Source organism: Suncus etruscus, chromosome 5, assembly GCF_024139225.1.
Source record: "Suncus etruscus isolate mSunEtr1 chromosome 5, mSunEtr1.pri.cur, whole genome shotgun sequence".
NCBI lineage: Eukaryota > Metazoa > Chordata > Mammalia > Eulipotyphla > Soricidae > Suncus > Suncus etruscus.
This window is the reverse complement of record NC_064852.1, coordinates 150,517,833-150,534,902: the sequence shown is the minus strand read 5'-3', so window position 1 is coordinate 150,534,902 and position 17,070 is coordinate 150,517,833. Positions and strand designations below refer to the sequence as shown.

At 42.8% G+C, this 17,070-nt stretch overlaps 1 protein-coding gene across 1 annotated transcript in view; it reads left to right on the top strand.

Annotated features, from left to right (window-relative positions):
- The window catches only part of GRHL2 (grainyhead like transcription factor 2), a 168,857-nt gene that overhangs the window by 124,554 nt on the left and 27,233 nt on the right, over nt 1-17,070 (top strand). Inside the window, exon 9 of the mRNA XM_049773882.1 lies at nt 14,320-14,478. Coding sequence (XP_049629839.1) covers nt 14,320-14,478 — 159 coding nt within the window. The remainder of the gene's footprint in view (nt 1-14,319; nt 14,479-17,070) is intronic.

The window sequence follows — 17,070 nt, the reverse complement described above, 5'->3', positions numbered from 1 at the left end:
ATTGAATGAAAGGACAGTGATTAGCCAGGGAGATATTCTGAGAGTATCGCTGGGAGTGAGGTTTGGGTTTGGGATCTGGTTCCCACTTTTCCTGGCTCAGTTGCAGTCCAATTCTGGGAGTCCTCAACTTTGCCCAGAACTTTGCCCCTGGGTCTCTCTGTTCAAGAACCCAGAGGCTTCAAAACATCTCCAACTGGACATTCTCTCACATTCCCTTTACCAGGGGCTGCTCTGGAAGCTCCTGTCCTGTGACTAAAGATCCTGGGTTCCTGGGAAACACTCAGGTGCCATCTAGGTGGGTGGGATTCGACCTGTCATTCTTACCACTTAGAAATGGGATGAGGACTGGGTAGGTGATGACCCAGAAAGCACACAAGGAGATGGCGTTCAGGTCACCAGGTCCTAGCTCTGACACTGGGGTGACCACTCTGAGCCTCCATTTTCTTTGCCAGAATTTGCCAAGAGATTCTGATATAAATGACAAGGAAGCTTCCTAGTATGATGGTCCCAGCTCTGTGATGCTAACAGGCTGGGCTTGCTCAAGGCTGGGGCACTGCCTTCTTTCATAAACCTCCCAGCACAAGTTCATTTCCAGGCTCCTTTCTCCCCTGTACCCAACTCAGGTACCTCTATAGCATGTTTATTACTCGCTACTCTCTGCAAAGAATTCCCACACAGGACTAAACGGAGTTATTGATGAGCTGAGCTCAGATTCCTGGCACCCAGCACTGACTTTCTTCAGCGATGACATCACCCTACACCTCCTCTCAATCCCCCTCACCCCCTACAGCAGGAGCCCAGAAACCCTAATTACGTGTACCTCATTCCGGAGTTCTAGGAGGAAGCCTGGAAACTTAGGCCTTAGTTCTACCTGGTCCCATTTTCTCAGTCCTCAGTGATTTCAAGATTGGACCCACCGCACACTGACAAAGGTACCAAGTTCTGGAGTGTTAAGACACTGTTAGTGATTGAGGCTTTTTTTTCCTTCCTGTTCCTATTCGCCCAAACCTCACATTCCCCTTTGCTTTACTCTCTCCTGATTTATAAATGACCAAAGATGAAGATACTTTCCCTCCAGGAACTTCAACTTTAACTTCTTCTTCTTCTTCTTCTTCTTCTTCTTCTTCTTCTTCTTCTTCTTCTTCTTCTTCTTCTTCTTCTTCTTCTTCTTCTTCTTCTTCTTCTTCTTCTTCTTCTTCTTCTTCTTCTTCTTCTTCTTCTTCTTCTTCTTCTTCTTCTTCTTCTTCTTCTTCTTCTTCTTCTTCTTCTTCTTCTTCTTCTTCTTCTTCTTCTTCCTCTTCTTCTTCTTCTTCCTCTTCCTCCTCCTCCTCCTCCTCCTCCTTCTTCTTCTTCTTCTCTTTCCCAAATTCCTCTCACCAGCTCTTTTGGAATGTTCTTGATGTAATGAAAATGGTTTACTTCCCTTTACCAGAAACAAGAAATTCTTGGAAAAAAAAATCTACCGTGTTGTCTATTTTGGGATTAAAAAAAAGGGAAGTGAATCATGTGGCATTCTGCCTGCCTGGGATACTCACACAGGGGACACACATTTCTACTCACATAGTCTGTGCCATGACCTGAACTAGCTCCTTCTCTCACCCATGCCCATTATGAGCCCTTTGCACATCAGCAGTGAGCCATCATCATCTTGAGTTTGGGGAGGAACTTGCAGACAGATTGTGGCCAGGAAATATAGCGCCTATGTTTCCATCTTGTAAACAGTCTGGTAACAAGATGGGAGTGGCCATGGGAGTGACATGATCCGGGCGGGTGGAGAGCAGGGCGCCCAACAAAACGATCATTTGCTTGTGTCTCTCATATCCCCGTTCTCTGCTTTCTGCTGGTGGGACCCTGCCCAGTGAGGCCCTGGACAAAGCTGTATCCCTCAGCGCCTAGAGTCCGTGCTCTGAATCTTCCAGATCAAGGGGGAAAATCTGTGCTTTTCCTTCTCAGCTAAAACTTTAGGTTTTTCACATGGGTCCAGAAAGAAAGGAACCAAGTGATAAGCCCCATGTCCTGGAGCAGAGCAGCTCAAGTAAGCCAGCGAGTGGCAACCCTCCTGCCCCCTGCTTCCTCACCAGCCACAATGGGGTGAATTGGGCATCATTCCTAGTTCGCCTCGCTCCCCAGCCTTATCTTTTGTGCCCTTGTGTGTTACCTGTTGATCTATTCTAGCATTTAGTGATAGTGGATATGGAAGCAAGAGCTATTTGTGTTTCTTTGAGTGTGTGTGTGTGTGTGTGTGTGTGTGTGTGTGTGTGTGTGACAGAGAGAGAGAGAGCAAACTTCTTTTGCACAAATTGTTCCTCTATGAGTCGAAGAGCAGTGCTTGCTCCTAATTCTGCTCCTAACTCTGCAATGTTTCATGTTTGCTTCTCCACATCTTTACACCTTGATTTTTCCATTTGTCCCACTTTACTTCTACCTCCTTCCCCTGCTATTGTGAATTGCTTTTGTTTATTCATCATTTACATGCATATAATTCCCTTGTGCATTTCCCCCTGTTATAGTGGCAAGAATTATGTCTATCTATTCTTCTTCCTCCTATTTTTTAACTTTTGGAAAAATGATGCAGGAAGATCATTATTTAAGAAAAAATCCCAAGACTGCTAAATATGGTGAATATGAATGTTGCTGAAGGTACACAGCACAAGGACCAGAATCTGCTTTGTGTCTGCAACAACACTAGTCAGGGGCTAGAGCAATAGTACAGAGAGTAAGACACTTGCTATGAATGTGGCTGACCACAGTTCCTCCACTAAACCCCATATAGTACCCCTAAGCATGCCAGGAGTGATTCCTGGGTGCAGAGCTTGGAGTAACCCCTGAGCACCACCAAGTGTGGCTTCAATACAAAAATAAACAAACAAACAAAAAAAGGAATCTAGTCAATGAAGTCCCACATTTTCCAAGCTGGCCATTGAAAGTGAATATTGATGCTCAAACAATATTCACTTTATAGGGCCATGCCTCTAACCTGGGACATTTGAACACTTTTCTATGAAATTTATTTACAAAAGAGATTTCCTTGTAATTTTTGAAATGGGATTAAATGCAAGGTAGTTAGAGGTATGCTGTTTTCTTGACCCTGGACACTGTTCCCCTTATGTTTTTTGGGTTTTTTTGGTGTTTGTTTGTTTATTTATTTGTTTTTGCCTTAATTCCCATCACTCTGTTCTGATTTTGCTTTAACTCTAGGAGACATTTATATGAACTAAGAGCCTACAAATGAAGAAATGGAAGCAGGATGGGCTAAAATGAACAAGGTCACTGAGTAGGAATAGAAAAGGGGAAGTCAGGAGTTCAAGAATCCCTTTATCATCTAGAAGTATTCTGAGTGCTTCTGACACTCTACAGCTGTGAGCATAACTAGGGCAATCAGGACATTCCTTAGACAATCCAACTCCTGCCTTTGCTCCCCATCAAAGTCAGCCTTCGCTCTTCCTTTGCCATGTTGTCTTTCCAAGGTACAGCCAGAGAGAAATCAGGAATCCAAGCCTAATTCCCATCTCATGGCATCCAGTGGGTATGAAGAACTGGCATTTGGTCCTCATTAGTCAAGCTTAGTAGCTGCGAAGACGGGTTGTTGGGAATAGCACTGCTTTGACTATAGCCAAGGAAGAGAGCATAAATTGGAGGTACTCTAGTCCTCTTGTACCCTGCAAATTATTGCCTTTCTTTAGGTGGAAAATCAGGTTAGACTAATTAAAAGACAGGTTCGAAATTCAGTGTTAGTTTGTAGTGAATGGATGATATTGTTTCTTTTGTTGACTTATTCTTTTCTCACCATTGTTTTGGTCTAAAATATTTCAGGGGATTTAATTGGGCTCCCATGGGCTATCAAATCTGTTACCCTATCCCCAAATTATTGTTTGTGTAAGTTGTTGCTTTTTGTTGTTGTTTTGTTTTGGGGTCACATTTGGCTGTTCTCAAGGGTTACTCTTGACTCAGTGCTCAGGAATCTCCCCTGGCAGGCTCAGGGGACCATATGGGATGCTGTAGATCAAATTCGGATCAGCCAAGTATAAGGCAAATGCCCTACCTGCTGTGCTAGCTCTCCAGCTCCCATGTATATGTAGTCTTAATAGATCACACCTTCGAGGAGACATTGCTAGATAAGGCAGCTCTCTTTTGGCCACCTTCTCTTTTGGGAAGAGTTGGGTGAACATTGATTTTCAAGTTAACAGAAACTCATCCTCCTGAGTGCTCCATGGTGTCCTGACCCCTACTCCTCACTGCAACCTGGGGTTCCTTTCTCTGCTTCTAAGACAGTGTGTGATACTCTAGAACTCACGGAGATTACTAAGTAAGAGAAAAATGTAAGCTCATTTTTTTGACTATGTAACTCAATTTTAGACAGATTTTTTTTAATTAAATCACCATGAGATACAGAGTTAAAAAGTTGTTAATGGGACCAAAGTGATAGTACAACGTGTAGCCATTTGCCTTGCACATGGCTGGCCTGAGTTCGATTTCTGGCATCCCCTATGGTCCTCCAGTTTGCCAAAAGTAATTTCTGAGTGCAGAGCCAGGAATAACCCTGAATGTCGCTGGGTCTGGCCCCAAAACAAAAGTCAACAACAAAAAAAAACCTGATGTTGATGGATGAATTTCAGTCATACGGTGTTCCAATAGCTATCCCTTCACCTGTGTCCATTTCCAGCCACCAGTGTCCCCAGTTTCCCCTCCTGTCACCCCACACCCATCCCCAGCCTGCCCCTATGGTAAAAACTTTTTTTTAATTTCTTTATCTTTTTACTTTTTACACACCATGGTTTGGAATCCTATTACTAAACAAGCATATGCATTTCACTTTATTTGCTTTCAATTCCCAGCTTTTGTCCAGAGTAATCATTTCCAATAATTATTCTCATCTTAGACATCTTCTGGAAGATTCGAGACTATTCCAGGTGATTTTCTGCAGCCTCAAAACAAAGGGTTGTAAGAGACTCAGGGATTAGTCTTACAAGGCTGGGATACACAGTGGAAGCAGGGCAAACTGCATTTTTATGTGCTTGCTGGGTGTGGTGTGGGTGAAGGGAACTTTACAGGGAAAGGTAAACATTTGCTGGAGACTTGGGTGTTGAACTTCAACAAAGCCAACCCTTTGTTCCAGTTATATAAGGCAGAGGCTGGCAAGAACATTGCTAATGGCGTCACCCTGGGCAGAAGGAATAAATTTGGAGGCATCTAGGAAGGCACCAGAGACTTGATCTTTGCTTGGATGGTGGAGGAGAAGAGTCCTGGGTTCTGGCCTGAATTTGCTCAGTGCTCTGAAATGGCCGTATGTGAGCATAGAAATGTGTGTGTACAGAAAATTGGAACATGCCCTTGGGTTCTGTTGACTGAGGGTGTGTGTGTGTGTGTGTGTGTGTGTGTGTGTGTGTGTGTTGAGCACATGCATGGACACAAGCTTGCCAGCACACTGCAGGTGTTTTATATATATTCTGCAATATTCATGTTGCTAAGTAGATTTCATGTTTTATTTAAGTCCTTTATTGAGTTTGTTTCTCCTCTTTTTCTCTTTTTCTATCTCTCTCTCTCTCTCACACACACACACATACATACACACACATACCCCAGAAAACTTGAGCATATAGAAAAATTTCCTGTTTCCCTTCCTGTGAAATTGAGGGAAACATGAATGTAGCTATGCTAGGGGAATGACTTAGACTCTGGTTCAGTACAGATGTGTGTGTCGTGGAAGGAGAAGGGTATCAGGTGGAGAAACGGGAATTGAAGTTTTTGTGAAAACACAAAGAAGCAGAATGAAAGTAGGGGATTTTGGTGTGTGGAACACGGGGCAGAGTTGTTCCTAAAGAGGGGTTAATAGAAGCCACGAGAAAGGACATGGTGTGGTGAAAAGAAATGGAGATGCGCCACAGGAGTCCAGGATAGGATTCGGTCAGCCCATTCCATGGAAAGGATGGGGAGAGGCAAGAAGGAAAAAATTGACAATGACGTTGAACACCAAAGGTGGCTGAGTTTTGTTGTTGTTAAGTTTGTTGGGTCACACCTGGCAGTGCTCAGGGTTACTCCTGGCTCTGACACAGGACTCAGTCCTGGCAGTGCCAGGGGACCATATGGGATGCCTGGGATCAAACCCAGATTTGGCCAAATGCAAAACAAATGTCCGCCCTGCTGTCATGTTGACCCTCACCCCACCCCAGGCTGTTTTTTCCCCTGTGATGCTCCATGAGCCTCTACATCACCGTGGGAAAGTTCCATCCTGGGAATGCAGATACTGGGTCTTTCTCCTGCTGCAGTCCCTGGAGACCCTCAGATCCCTGTTTAACAAATCCTCCCCCATGCAGTGGAATGTGAATGCCCCTTTGGATGCTTCTGAGAAGGCAGTTTCGGGGGGAATGGTGGGAAGTCGGCGAGGATTTTTGCCTCTTTGTGAATGCCATGTCCAAAGACATACATTGCAGCACTGCTTATTTATTATTCCCTTCATCTTCTTCCCCTCCCCTTTCTGGTTAGTGCTATGGCTAGGGCCATGCAAGTTGGTGGTGGTGCTTGCAGAGTCCTCCAAGTGTTGGCTGGGCTGGAGCAGGGTGACTCACTTTTCATGGCAGTGCTTACATGCACTTGATACTTGGTCATATTCCCTCCCACCCTCCCTCTTTCCCTTTCACCCTCCCACCTTCCCTCCTTCTCTCCCTCCCTCCCACCTTCTCTTCCTTCCTCTGACCTTTCCTCCCTTTCACCTTCTCTCCTTCCCTTTCCTCCTATCCTTTCTTCCTCCCTTCCTTCTTGTCCTTCCTTCCCTCCTTCCTTCTTTCCTTCCCTCCTTCCTTCCTTCCTCCCTTCCTTCTTGTCCTTCCTTCCCTCCTTCCTTCTTTCCTTCCCTCTCTCCCTCCCTCCCTCCTTCCTTCCTTCCCTCCCTCCTTCCTTCCTTCCTTCCTTCCTTCCCTCCCTCCTCCCTCCTTTCCTTCGTCCGTCCTTCCCTTCTTCCTTCCTTCCTTCCTTCCTTCCTTCCTTCCTTCCTTCCTTCCTTCCTTCCTTCCTTCCTTCCTTCCTTCCTTCCTTCCTTCCTTCTTCCTTCTTTCCTTCCTCCCTCTCTCCTTCCCTCCCTCCCTCCCTCATACCTGGCTGTATTTAGCCCTTACTCCTGGCTCTGTGCTCAGGTGCTGGAAATTGAACCTGGGTTGGCATCATGCAAGGCAAGTGACTTTCTCAACATCCTCTGGCTCTGGCCCTTTGTGTCTTTTCATTTTACAGCTCACCCACACCTGGCAGTGTGTCTGAGATCACACACTCTGTTGTGGTATTGGGGAGTCAAATAGCAGAATTTGGGGCTGCATTTGGCATATGTCATTGACAATAGGGTGACCTCACACTTGCAGGACAGGCACTTTGTGGCACTGAGGCATTCCCAGGTCCCTGCAGCATTATTCATAGGATGGGAAGACAACATTAGCCTTCCAATAGAGATGACTGGTGCCTCATATATTGGACCTTTAAAAGGAGATAGAATTGATGCTGATTTCCAGAGCTACTATCAAAGTAGGGTGCGGAGCAGTCTGTTTGCTGTGGCTGCTAGTTGAAGGAAAAGGAAAGTTATCTGCTTGCTTGCATCACCTCTTCCTACAATGCCTCTGAAAATGGTGTGTGTGTGTGTGTGTGTGTGTGTGTGTGTGTGTGTGTGTGGTGTGGTGCATTCACAAATCCACTCTTTAGAATATTGTGCCACAGTCCAATACTGCAGAGAAGATTTTACTGTTAAATATCTACAGAAACATTTAAAATAGCCCCAAGGCCCAGATATGTGGTTCAAACTGGTAGAACACATGTGCCAGCCCTGAATCAAATCCTACCCATTGTCTGGCTCCCAAACATCACCTGGTCCTAGTGACCTCAAATCCTTCCAGGCCCACTTCCCAAACTATCCATAACACTTGACCAAGCATCACTGGTAGGGCCCAGCCCCCTCAACCTGTTGAGTATGGCCTCATGAAAAAATTAATTTTAAAAGAAGAAAAATCATGGAAACTTGAGCAAGTGGCCTTTTTCAAGCTGCTCAATAGCTCCTATGTAACTGGAATCTCCTTGTTTCTGAAGCAGCTGGTCAAGAGTTAAGCAGTGGCCAATTCATTCTTATCTAGAAGGTGGTTTCGCATGGTCTGTACAGTGACAGCAGAATGGCAGAGTGCTGGAATGATCTACTGAAAATTCTTCCATAGTGTCTGGGATTCAGGCTCTTTACCCATGTCCCTCAGAGACAGCTTATTTCTAAAACCAGTCCCCTGCTTGTTCAAATGACTGCTAATACAGCATCTCTACTTTTGACTCATAACCTGAATCTTGTTTGTGTGCTTTTGGGCCACATACCAGTACTCAGAGCATGCTCCTGGCTCTAGCTCTGTGCTTAGAGTTTACTCTTGTGGATATTTGGGGGCATAAGATGTGGTGCCAGAGAATTAAAGAAGGTCAGAACTTGCAAGGCAAGTGCTTTATCCTTGTACTATCTCTCCTTGATTCTCCTAGAAACAGTACTTTAGAGACATCTAGGCAATTGGGTAGAATAGGTGCTGGGAATGTGTGACAATTTGATAGAATAGATCATGGAAGCACATTGCAGCTGGGTAGAATTGAACCAAGGAGAGGATAAGGACATCCATTCGTAGGTAGTGTCTATCAGGTGCTTTGTGCATGGTTTTGTGGATAGGCTCAGGATCAGGGTTGGGAGAGCAAAGAAGAGTGTTTACCCCTGAGAGCCAAGGTGGCTGGGAAGAAAATAATGGTGCTGGTGGTCTAAAATCCCACCTAGGTTTCCATAATCATTTAAGATCAGTTTGATAATATAATCTTGAAGTCAAGCATAGCTCAGTGGTAGAGCATTTGCCTTGCATATGTGAGGCCCTAGATTTTATTCCCAGCACTACAATAAATAAATAAAATCAAGATAACCGTTATTTTGGCTTCAAGTCTTGCAATCCTGGGATTAAGGATTGTCATATATATGTAAAAGATAAAGCTACTGCAATTGATGTTCTCTTTATCCCCAGCACTGAATACGGTCCCCTGAGCACTACTGGGAGTGATCCCTGAGCACAGAGCTAGGAGTAAACTATTAGAATATCTATATGTGGCCTGAATCTTTCTCCTAATCTTCCCCCTCCCTGAAAAGGTAAGGCCAATAAACACAGAAAGGTTAAAGAATTGGTTCAAAGCCAAAGAACTTGGCTTGACACCAAGCACATGATTGTGAGCCTCTTAGACATTTATACTGAGTTTATAGTTTTTGTATTTATTAAGATACAGACAGATGACATGGTTGGAGACAGATGGCTTTGAACAGCTAACCTTGCTTTATCACCTGGACTTCTGAGGTTTTGCTTACAAAGATCTTATTTAATTAGGGTTAGCAAGGGCCTGGATCTAGAAGTGACCCTGTGTTGCAAGATGCAATTTTCTCCTTATATACTGACCTGATATTTATTGTATAGGTAACCTGGGTCTGGCCCAGGGAATGGAGTGAGATCTAGGCAGGCTAGGGACCTGCCTCTTACTGACTTGTCTCTTGGAACAGACAACTCAGCACTGGCCAGATAAGCAACATGGTGATTCCAGTAGAATAGATCAGTGGGGGATTGAGTGTGCTCTGATCAGGGATGAAGGGGAAGACTCCAGCCCCAGAGCAATCAGTTTCTTATGTAGTAATGCTCCCCTGAAAATGGGAGGAGAAGGAGGAGCTTTCACTGTAACTGTCTCAATAGGGGACAACACATGAGATAGATGACTCAGGAAATCACATAGTCCAAGTTTGGTGTGTTCTAGAAGTGGCAAACATTGAGTACAAAAAGGACCCAGAAAACTATAGCAAAATGTGGTGCAAACTAAATAATATGGTTTTGGTTTTTCTTTTATTTTAGTTTTTGGACCATACCTGGTGATGCCCAGGACTTATTCCTTGCTCTGTGTGCAGAGCTCACTCTTGACAATGGTCAGAGGACATTTGCAATGTCAGGGTTCAAACCCACGTTGGCTGGGTGCAAAGCAAGCTTTCTACCTGCTGTATTCTCTCTTTGGTGCCTTTATCACTATTTGGATTCATAAGAGAAATGAAGGCATGTCCAAGGCTAAGATTACCCACATTAGTATTGTTTACTTTCAGTCTTTTTCTTTTGGTCTCAGTTTGATATGGTAGTTGCACACTATTATGATCTCATAGAATGCCAGAATGAAACACTAAAATGTAAGGCAATTATTTACAAAGCTTTTATTATTTATTTATTTATTGGTTCTTGGGTCACACTTGGCGGTACTTAGGGGTCAGTCCTGTTTCTGTACTCAGAAAATCACTCCTGGCTGGCTTGGGGACCATATGGGGTGCTGGGATTCGAAACACCATTCGGTCTGTCCTGGGTAGGCTGCGTGCAAGGCAAACGCCTTACTGCTGTGTTATCTCTCCAGCCCCTACAAAGTTTTTTAATTTCAAGAACCAAGAAGAAAATAATGGTGACATTGGCCTGAGTACCCTCTGGATGTACCTATTATTTGTGTTTGAGCGAAAAGAAGATTCTGTGTGTAAGATTTACAGAGAAGATTCCTTGCTCCTGAAATGGGGGAGGCTAAGGATTTCTCAGAAAAAAGCTCTTTGAGAGGTCTAGCTTTTGGAAATAAGTAGCTGTCTTAATCTTTAATCAGAAAGCCCTTCTCAAAAATGCAAAACACAATTGTTTGAAGAGTAAATACTTGCCATCAAATAATGAATGTGATGGTCTTTTAAAACCCAAATTGCTTTCTATATCGATGATGGGGCCATGTATTTTTAATGATAAGCTCTTGAAAGACTTAGGTGTAAGCATGAAAATCAAGTGAACATGGCAATTCTAGAGTTCACAGATCTGTGTTTATTCTAATCTATACAAGAGCACATTGCTGTGAGGCCTGAGGCCCAGGGCCAAGTCATTTGTGTATGTAGTGACAATGCTTTCAGAGCCTTCCACTGAACAGGCACTGAGATTCACACAGAACAAAATAATTTTTTTAAAAACACCAAGTCACTAGAGACCAACTCTGTTACTGGAAAGGTGTTGGCACTTTTTGGACCAATACTTCTCACTGAATTAATCTCTGAACTGATAGCAAACTTAGACTTGAATTTGCCTTATGCATCTGATTGAATGACTTTTTTTTCCTAAAAAAGGAAAAAAAAAGCTGCAGAATAGGAGTGACAGGGTTTTGCAAGTATTGTGCAGCCAAATGTCACCTTCATACCTCTGGAGTGACAGGTCAGTTGTTCCTGGCATTTCTGTGCTCTTTACGTCACAAGGCACCTCCAGAGTTCAAAAGAACTTTCTGTGCATAACATTTGGATCATCATTTGGTTGGGGGAAAACAGACCTTTTCCTTCAGTTTTCATAATACCTATTTTACAATCGGTTCTTTGTAGATAAACTTCCAAAACATTTCCTCTTCTATTTACCTGCTGTGCAAGGAACAAGGACATGGTTGGGTTTGCAAGATGAAACAAACGAATTCTTATCAGTTTTCTAGCCCAGGTTTGAGTTAATCTCCTTCCATACCTCTCCTCCCCAGATTCCCCAATTGCAGTTAAAGTTCAACCAGGGGGTTTGGAGAGCAGTGCAGCAAGTCCCTGATTGATAGCATCAAGACTGAACTTGGGCTTTGCTGTTGGCCCGCTTTGCTGGGCAAGAGAAAAATGGTGCCACAGGGATTCTAATCCCTGCCTGATAGAATCCACACCAGGCAGTAGAGACGGCAGCTGAGTCTCTGGGCTTTCCCATTTATAAGCCTAGGGTACTGTGTTCCAAATTGCCCTTGTACATATTTAGAGACTCTGAGGAACAGACGGGTTTCATTTGTCATGCCCAACTCTCCTTGTTGGGACTTAGAGCCAAACAGTGAAATTCCTGCCACTTCTTACTTATTTGCATCTATGTCCTCTGTTGGCACTATTATACCTAATAATAATTCTTATTACTCCTATTATTTGGTGTGGGTGGGCCACATCTGACAATGTTTAGGATCAGAGGGTGACTCCTGGCTGTGCTCAGAGCAAAGGCATCAGAGGTGGGTCTCCCCATGTGTCTAGTCCTTTGAGCTCTCTCCACAGCCAGAAGGATCCTTGGAAAGGCAATGAGAAGCAGTATCTGATTATTCTCTGCCAGAGAAGCCCATCTGCAAGGGGAATGAACAATCAGCAAAGCAGCCAGGAATCCCACCACATAAGCCTTCTGCTCCTAAGAAGGAAAGCATCTTAGTGGAGGAAGACCAAAGAATGAGCCCCCTTCCTTTCCGAAACCCAGGCTCTTATTCGCAAGAACCAGTGAGGTCAAACGCTGGGGAGAGAGAGGAATACCAAGTAGTGAATAATCGAATAATCCCATCACCAGATCACACCCTAGGGTGGAATATGAATATTGATTAGTGTGGGACTAGTAATCCAACACTTCTCTCCCCCAACACTAGTATTGCTTGGATCGACTCGGGTTTTGTTTGGGTGTGTAGAAATGAGCTACAGGGAAGGAATGAATGACAGGAATGTATGTGTGAGCAGTCTCTTTGGACTTTTGGTTAGAAATGGTGGCTGGAACACAATTCCTGAGCTTGTACTCACACATCCCTCTGTTCTGGACTCATAAATACAGTGCCTTGCATAGTGTGCCTGGCTCTTTGCTAAGTAACGAATGATCTCAAAATGGAACTCATAGATGAGTTTTACATTGATAGTACACTAAACATGAAGGATCATGAATTACAGGACAGTTGAAAGTTAAAGCATTCACATGACTTGAAAGTGCAGCTGATAGGGTTCCTGGAAATGGCTAGAAAGGACTAGAGCTCATGCTTTGCATGTAGGGGGCTCAGGTTTGTTCCCCAGCACCTATGGTCCTCCAAACATCTCCAGGACCCATCCCTGAATACAAAGGAATCCTCAGCATTTCGGGTGTGAACACTTCTGAAAACCCACCTCCAAGTGCAGCAGATAACCAGGGTTCTGATCTTCCTACTAAGCTGGTCTCTGTCATGTTGTCTTTAAGTGTCTGAAGGTAATTGAATATTTTCCAGAAACAGAACAATATAAGGATCAGACAAAATACCTCGTGGACTTGTTTTCAGATATTTAAAACATGATTTCAAGTTTTAAGCAAAATAAAAATTAGATACATAACCTCAAACGACAGTGGTACTGAGAGAATAAAATAGTGTCATTGTTTATTTTTCAGTCTCTCTCTCTCCTCTCTCTCTCTCTCTCTTCCCTCCCTCCCCCCCTCATTTTTAAGCCACACTGGTGATGCTTAGGGTTACTACTGGCTCTGTGCTCAGGAATCACTCCTGGTGGTACTTGAAGGACCATATGGATCGGATGCTGGGAACCAAACCTGGTTCAGCCATGTGCAAGGCAAATGTCCTACTCCCGTGTAATCGCTCCAGCTTCCAGGCAGTTTCTCTTAATAGTCACATAATGTCACTTAGTGATCATAATGGCCACATAAATCTAGGTGTTGTGCTCATATTTCTGTGCCAGAACAAACTAGCACTAAATGGCAGGTACCAAAAGCTATCATCCATTATATAAAATGAGGATAAATGTCTTCATTTCCTATTATCCCCACATTTTATAATTAAAAACTATTATCTTATTTTTGCTTGATTTGGTGATGAAGCTATACCTGGTGGTACTCAGGGGTTATTTCTGGGTCTGTGCTTGTGATTTATTAGATTTAATATAAAGCATGTGCTCAGCTCATGGAGCCATCTCTCCTTTAGTCCTTTTGTTGGTCAATGTTTATATCTACTAATTTACATTTTGGGGGCACAATATTTCTATAATTTATGTCATATTTTTTGATGTTCAAAATTGTAAGATGAATGATGCTTTATTATTGTAAGCTGAATTATGCTCTCTCCCTCCTCAGCACAATGATACAAGATGGGAAAGTATTAACTAGTGGGGTTTTGCTTTTATCTTAAAGGCCAGGAGTTTGAGAAGCTGATATAACTATTAAAAGCAACAAGTTTAGCATGTTGGGGAGAAGGTGTGGTATTCTTCTAACATATGCATGCTTGAAAAATAAGAATTTACTGATATTCTTTCAGAAAAGGAGTTTCAGTAGTCTGATTCAAGATTAAATATGAAAGTGAAACATTTCTACAGACGTATGATCACAAATTATATCATATTTTATGTGCTAAGCATATCCTTATGTGAAAGTCTACCAGTAGTCTTCTGTTGATTCATAAATTTTGTCTCCTACTTAGATGTCAAGTGGAAGGCTTAGGCATTTAAAACAATTTTTAGTACATTGACTCAAAAACATTTTTCTTTCTTTCTTCCTCCCTCAGATTTTCATCACCGTGAATTGCCTGAGTACGGACTTCTCCTCCCAGAAAGGGGTGAAAGGACTTCCTTTGATGATTCAGATTGATACATACAGTTATAATAATCGTAGCAATAAACCCATTCATAGAGCTTATTGCCAGATCAAGGTCTTCTGCGACAAAGTGAGTAAAGCAGAGTTTCTCATAAAATTACAAATATCTTTGTTATTAGGTATAACTTTCATGACATATCCCCCTAGCTGGGAGTGTCAAAATAATCGCCTTATCAATCACAGTGGGAATGTTCATCTTTCACTCTTAATTCCAATCTGAAATCTAGGGAGAAAAATGAACTTGTCTTAGTTTTCCTTACTTAGAAAACTGAAATAATAGGTTAATTTGGTTTTTTTGCTTTTTTAGGGGGAGGGGCTACATTCTGTGATGCTCAGGAATTACTCCTGGCTATTCGTTCAGAAATCACTCCTGGCTTGGGGGAACATATGGAACACTGGAGGAGCAAACAAAGGTCCATCCTAGATCAGCAGTGTGCAAGGCAAATGCCCTACAGCTGCGCCATCGCTCCAGCCCCAATTTTTATATATATATATATATATATATATATATATATATATATATATATATATATATATATATATATATATTTTTTTTTTTTTTTTTTGGTTTTTTTGAAAGACACCTGTTTGATGCTCAGGGGTTATTCCTGGCTAAGCACTCAGAAATTGTCCCTGGCTTGGGGGGACCATATGGGATGCCAGGGGATCAAACCGCATTCCTTCCTTGGCTAGCGCTTGCAAGGCAAACACCTTACCTCTAGCGCCACCTCGCCAGCCCCAAGAGTGGTTTCTGAGCACAGATCCAGGAGTAATCCCTGAGCACCGCTGGGTGTGATCCAAAAACCAAAACCAACCAAACAAACAAACCAAAAAAAGATACTTGTTAAAATGGCCAGCAGAAAAGAAAAGTAATTGGCTCTCATATAAAGTCTCATGAAAATAGAGAGGAAGATTAGATGTTTCTTTGGACAACTGATGCATACATAAAAGCATGTCTACAGAACAAGGAGAAATTTTGCCTAATGTTCCAAAATTAACCAAAGGAAATGAAGGAAATCATCTTGTGGAGACTAATTCAAGTCACAACTTGAAAAAACTCTGACAAGAGATATTGGAGAGTAGAAATTTTGAAGAGATGTGTGATAGAATTCGGGGAAGAACTCACAAATGAAAAAGTCTTATATTTGCATTCATCTCCGGTGTAGGCCCCCCTGAGATTGGGCATGCGCACTCGTGCCTGCAACTCCTTTGCTTTTCTCATGTCCACCACAACTATGGACTGAACTGGTTTATGATTTGCCTGGTAGTCCCTGTGCATGAATGTTGCTAGGACAGCTGGGGAACTGGGAGAACTGACCAGCATCACCCCATTTGCCTCAGGGCAGCACATTCCTCAAGCCCAGGGCTGTTCTAATTCGTCTTTCCTTTTTCTTCTTCTCATGACTATCCCTGTTTTCCTCTGCCACTGCTCTCTGCTCACAGACACCCACTGCTCCAGACTCCCAATGTTATTAATGTAAAGCTTCTTGGTACTAAATAGGCTAATGCCACATTCCTTAAAATGAATTTTAAGTTAAGGTGCCAGATGAAAAGCAAAGATATCCATTACCTCTAATGAGGTGGATTATATTATCAGAATAGTCAGGAAAATCAGGCATGTCTTTCATATGGAACGTTTAATTCATTCTACTGTGGTTTAGTGAGGTGCAGGGAACTTATTTTCAAATGAAGAACTTGGTATTTGTATTAGAGAATAAAATGACACTCCTGAAAGAACTAGACTTCCTTGCACTTGAACCTTCTAGAAAAAGTTGAGGTCATAGTAGTTAGAAAATAGATTCCTCCAAAAACTGGAAATTGAGCTCCCATTCGACCCAGCTATTCCAGTCCTAGGGATATACCCTAGGAGCACAAGAATACAATACAAAAACCCCTTCCTCACACCTATATTTATTGCAGCACTATTCACAATAGCCAGGCTCTGGAAACAACCAAGATGCCCTTCGACAGACGAATGGCTAAAGAAAATGTGGTACATATATACAATGGAATATTATGCAGCCATCAGGAGAGATGAAGTCATGAAATTTTCCTATACATAGATGTACATGGAGTCTATCATGCTGAGTGAAATAAGTCAGAGGGAGAGAGAGAGAGAGAGATGCAGAATAGTCTCACTCATCTATGGGTTTTAAGAAAAATAAAAGTCATTTTTGCAACGATCCTGAGACAATGAGAGGAGGGCTGGAACTTCCAGCTCACTTCATGAAGCTCATCACAAAGAGTGGTGAGTGCAGTTATAGAAATAACTACACTGAGAACTACCATAACCATGTGAATGAATGAGGGAACTGGGAAGCCTGTCTGTAATACAGGTGGGGGTGGGGTGGTATGGAGGGAGGTTTGGGACATTGGTGGTGGGAATGTTGCACTGGTGAAGGGGGTGTTCTTTGCATGACTGAAATCTAATCACAGTCATATTTGTAATCAAGATGCTTAAATAAAGATATTATAAATAAAATAAATAAAAATAGTAACAGCTAACCTTTACTGGGCGGGCTCTTTCCATCAGGCCTTTGTATTAGTTATTGAATCAGAATCTCTGATATTGAGGTTGGGGGAGGTACTTTTGTCTTTCCTAATCTACTACACACAGAGACTCAAAGAATTAATGCAGTTTGCTCAAGGTCACATAGTCCAG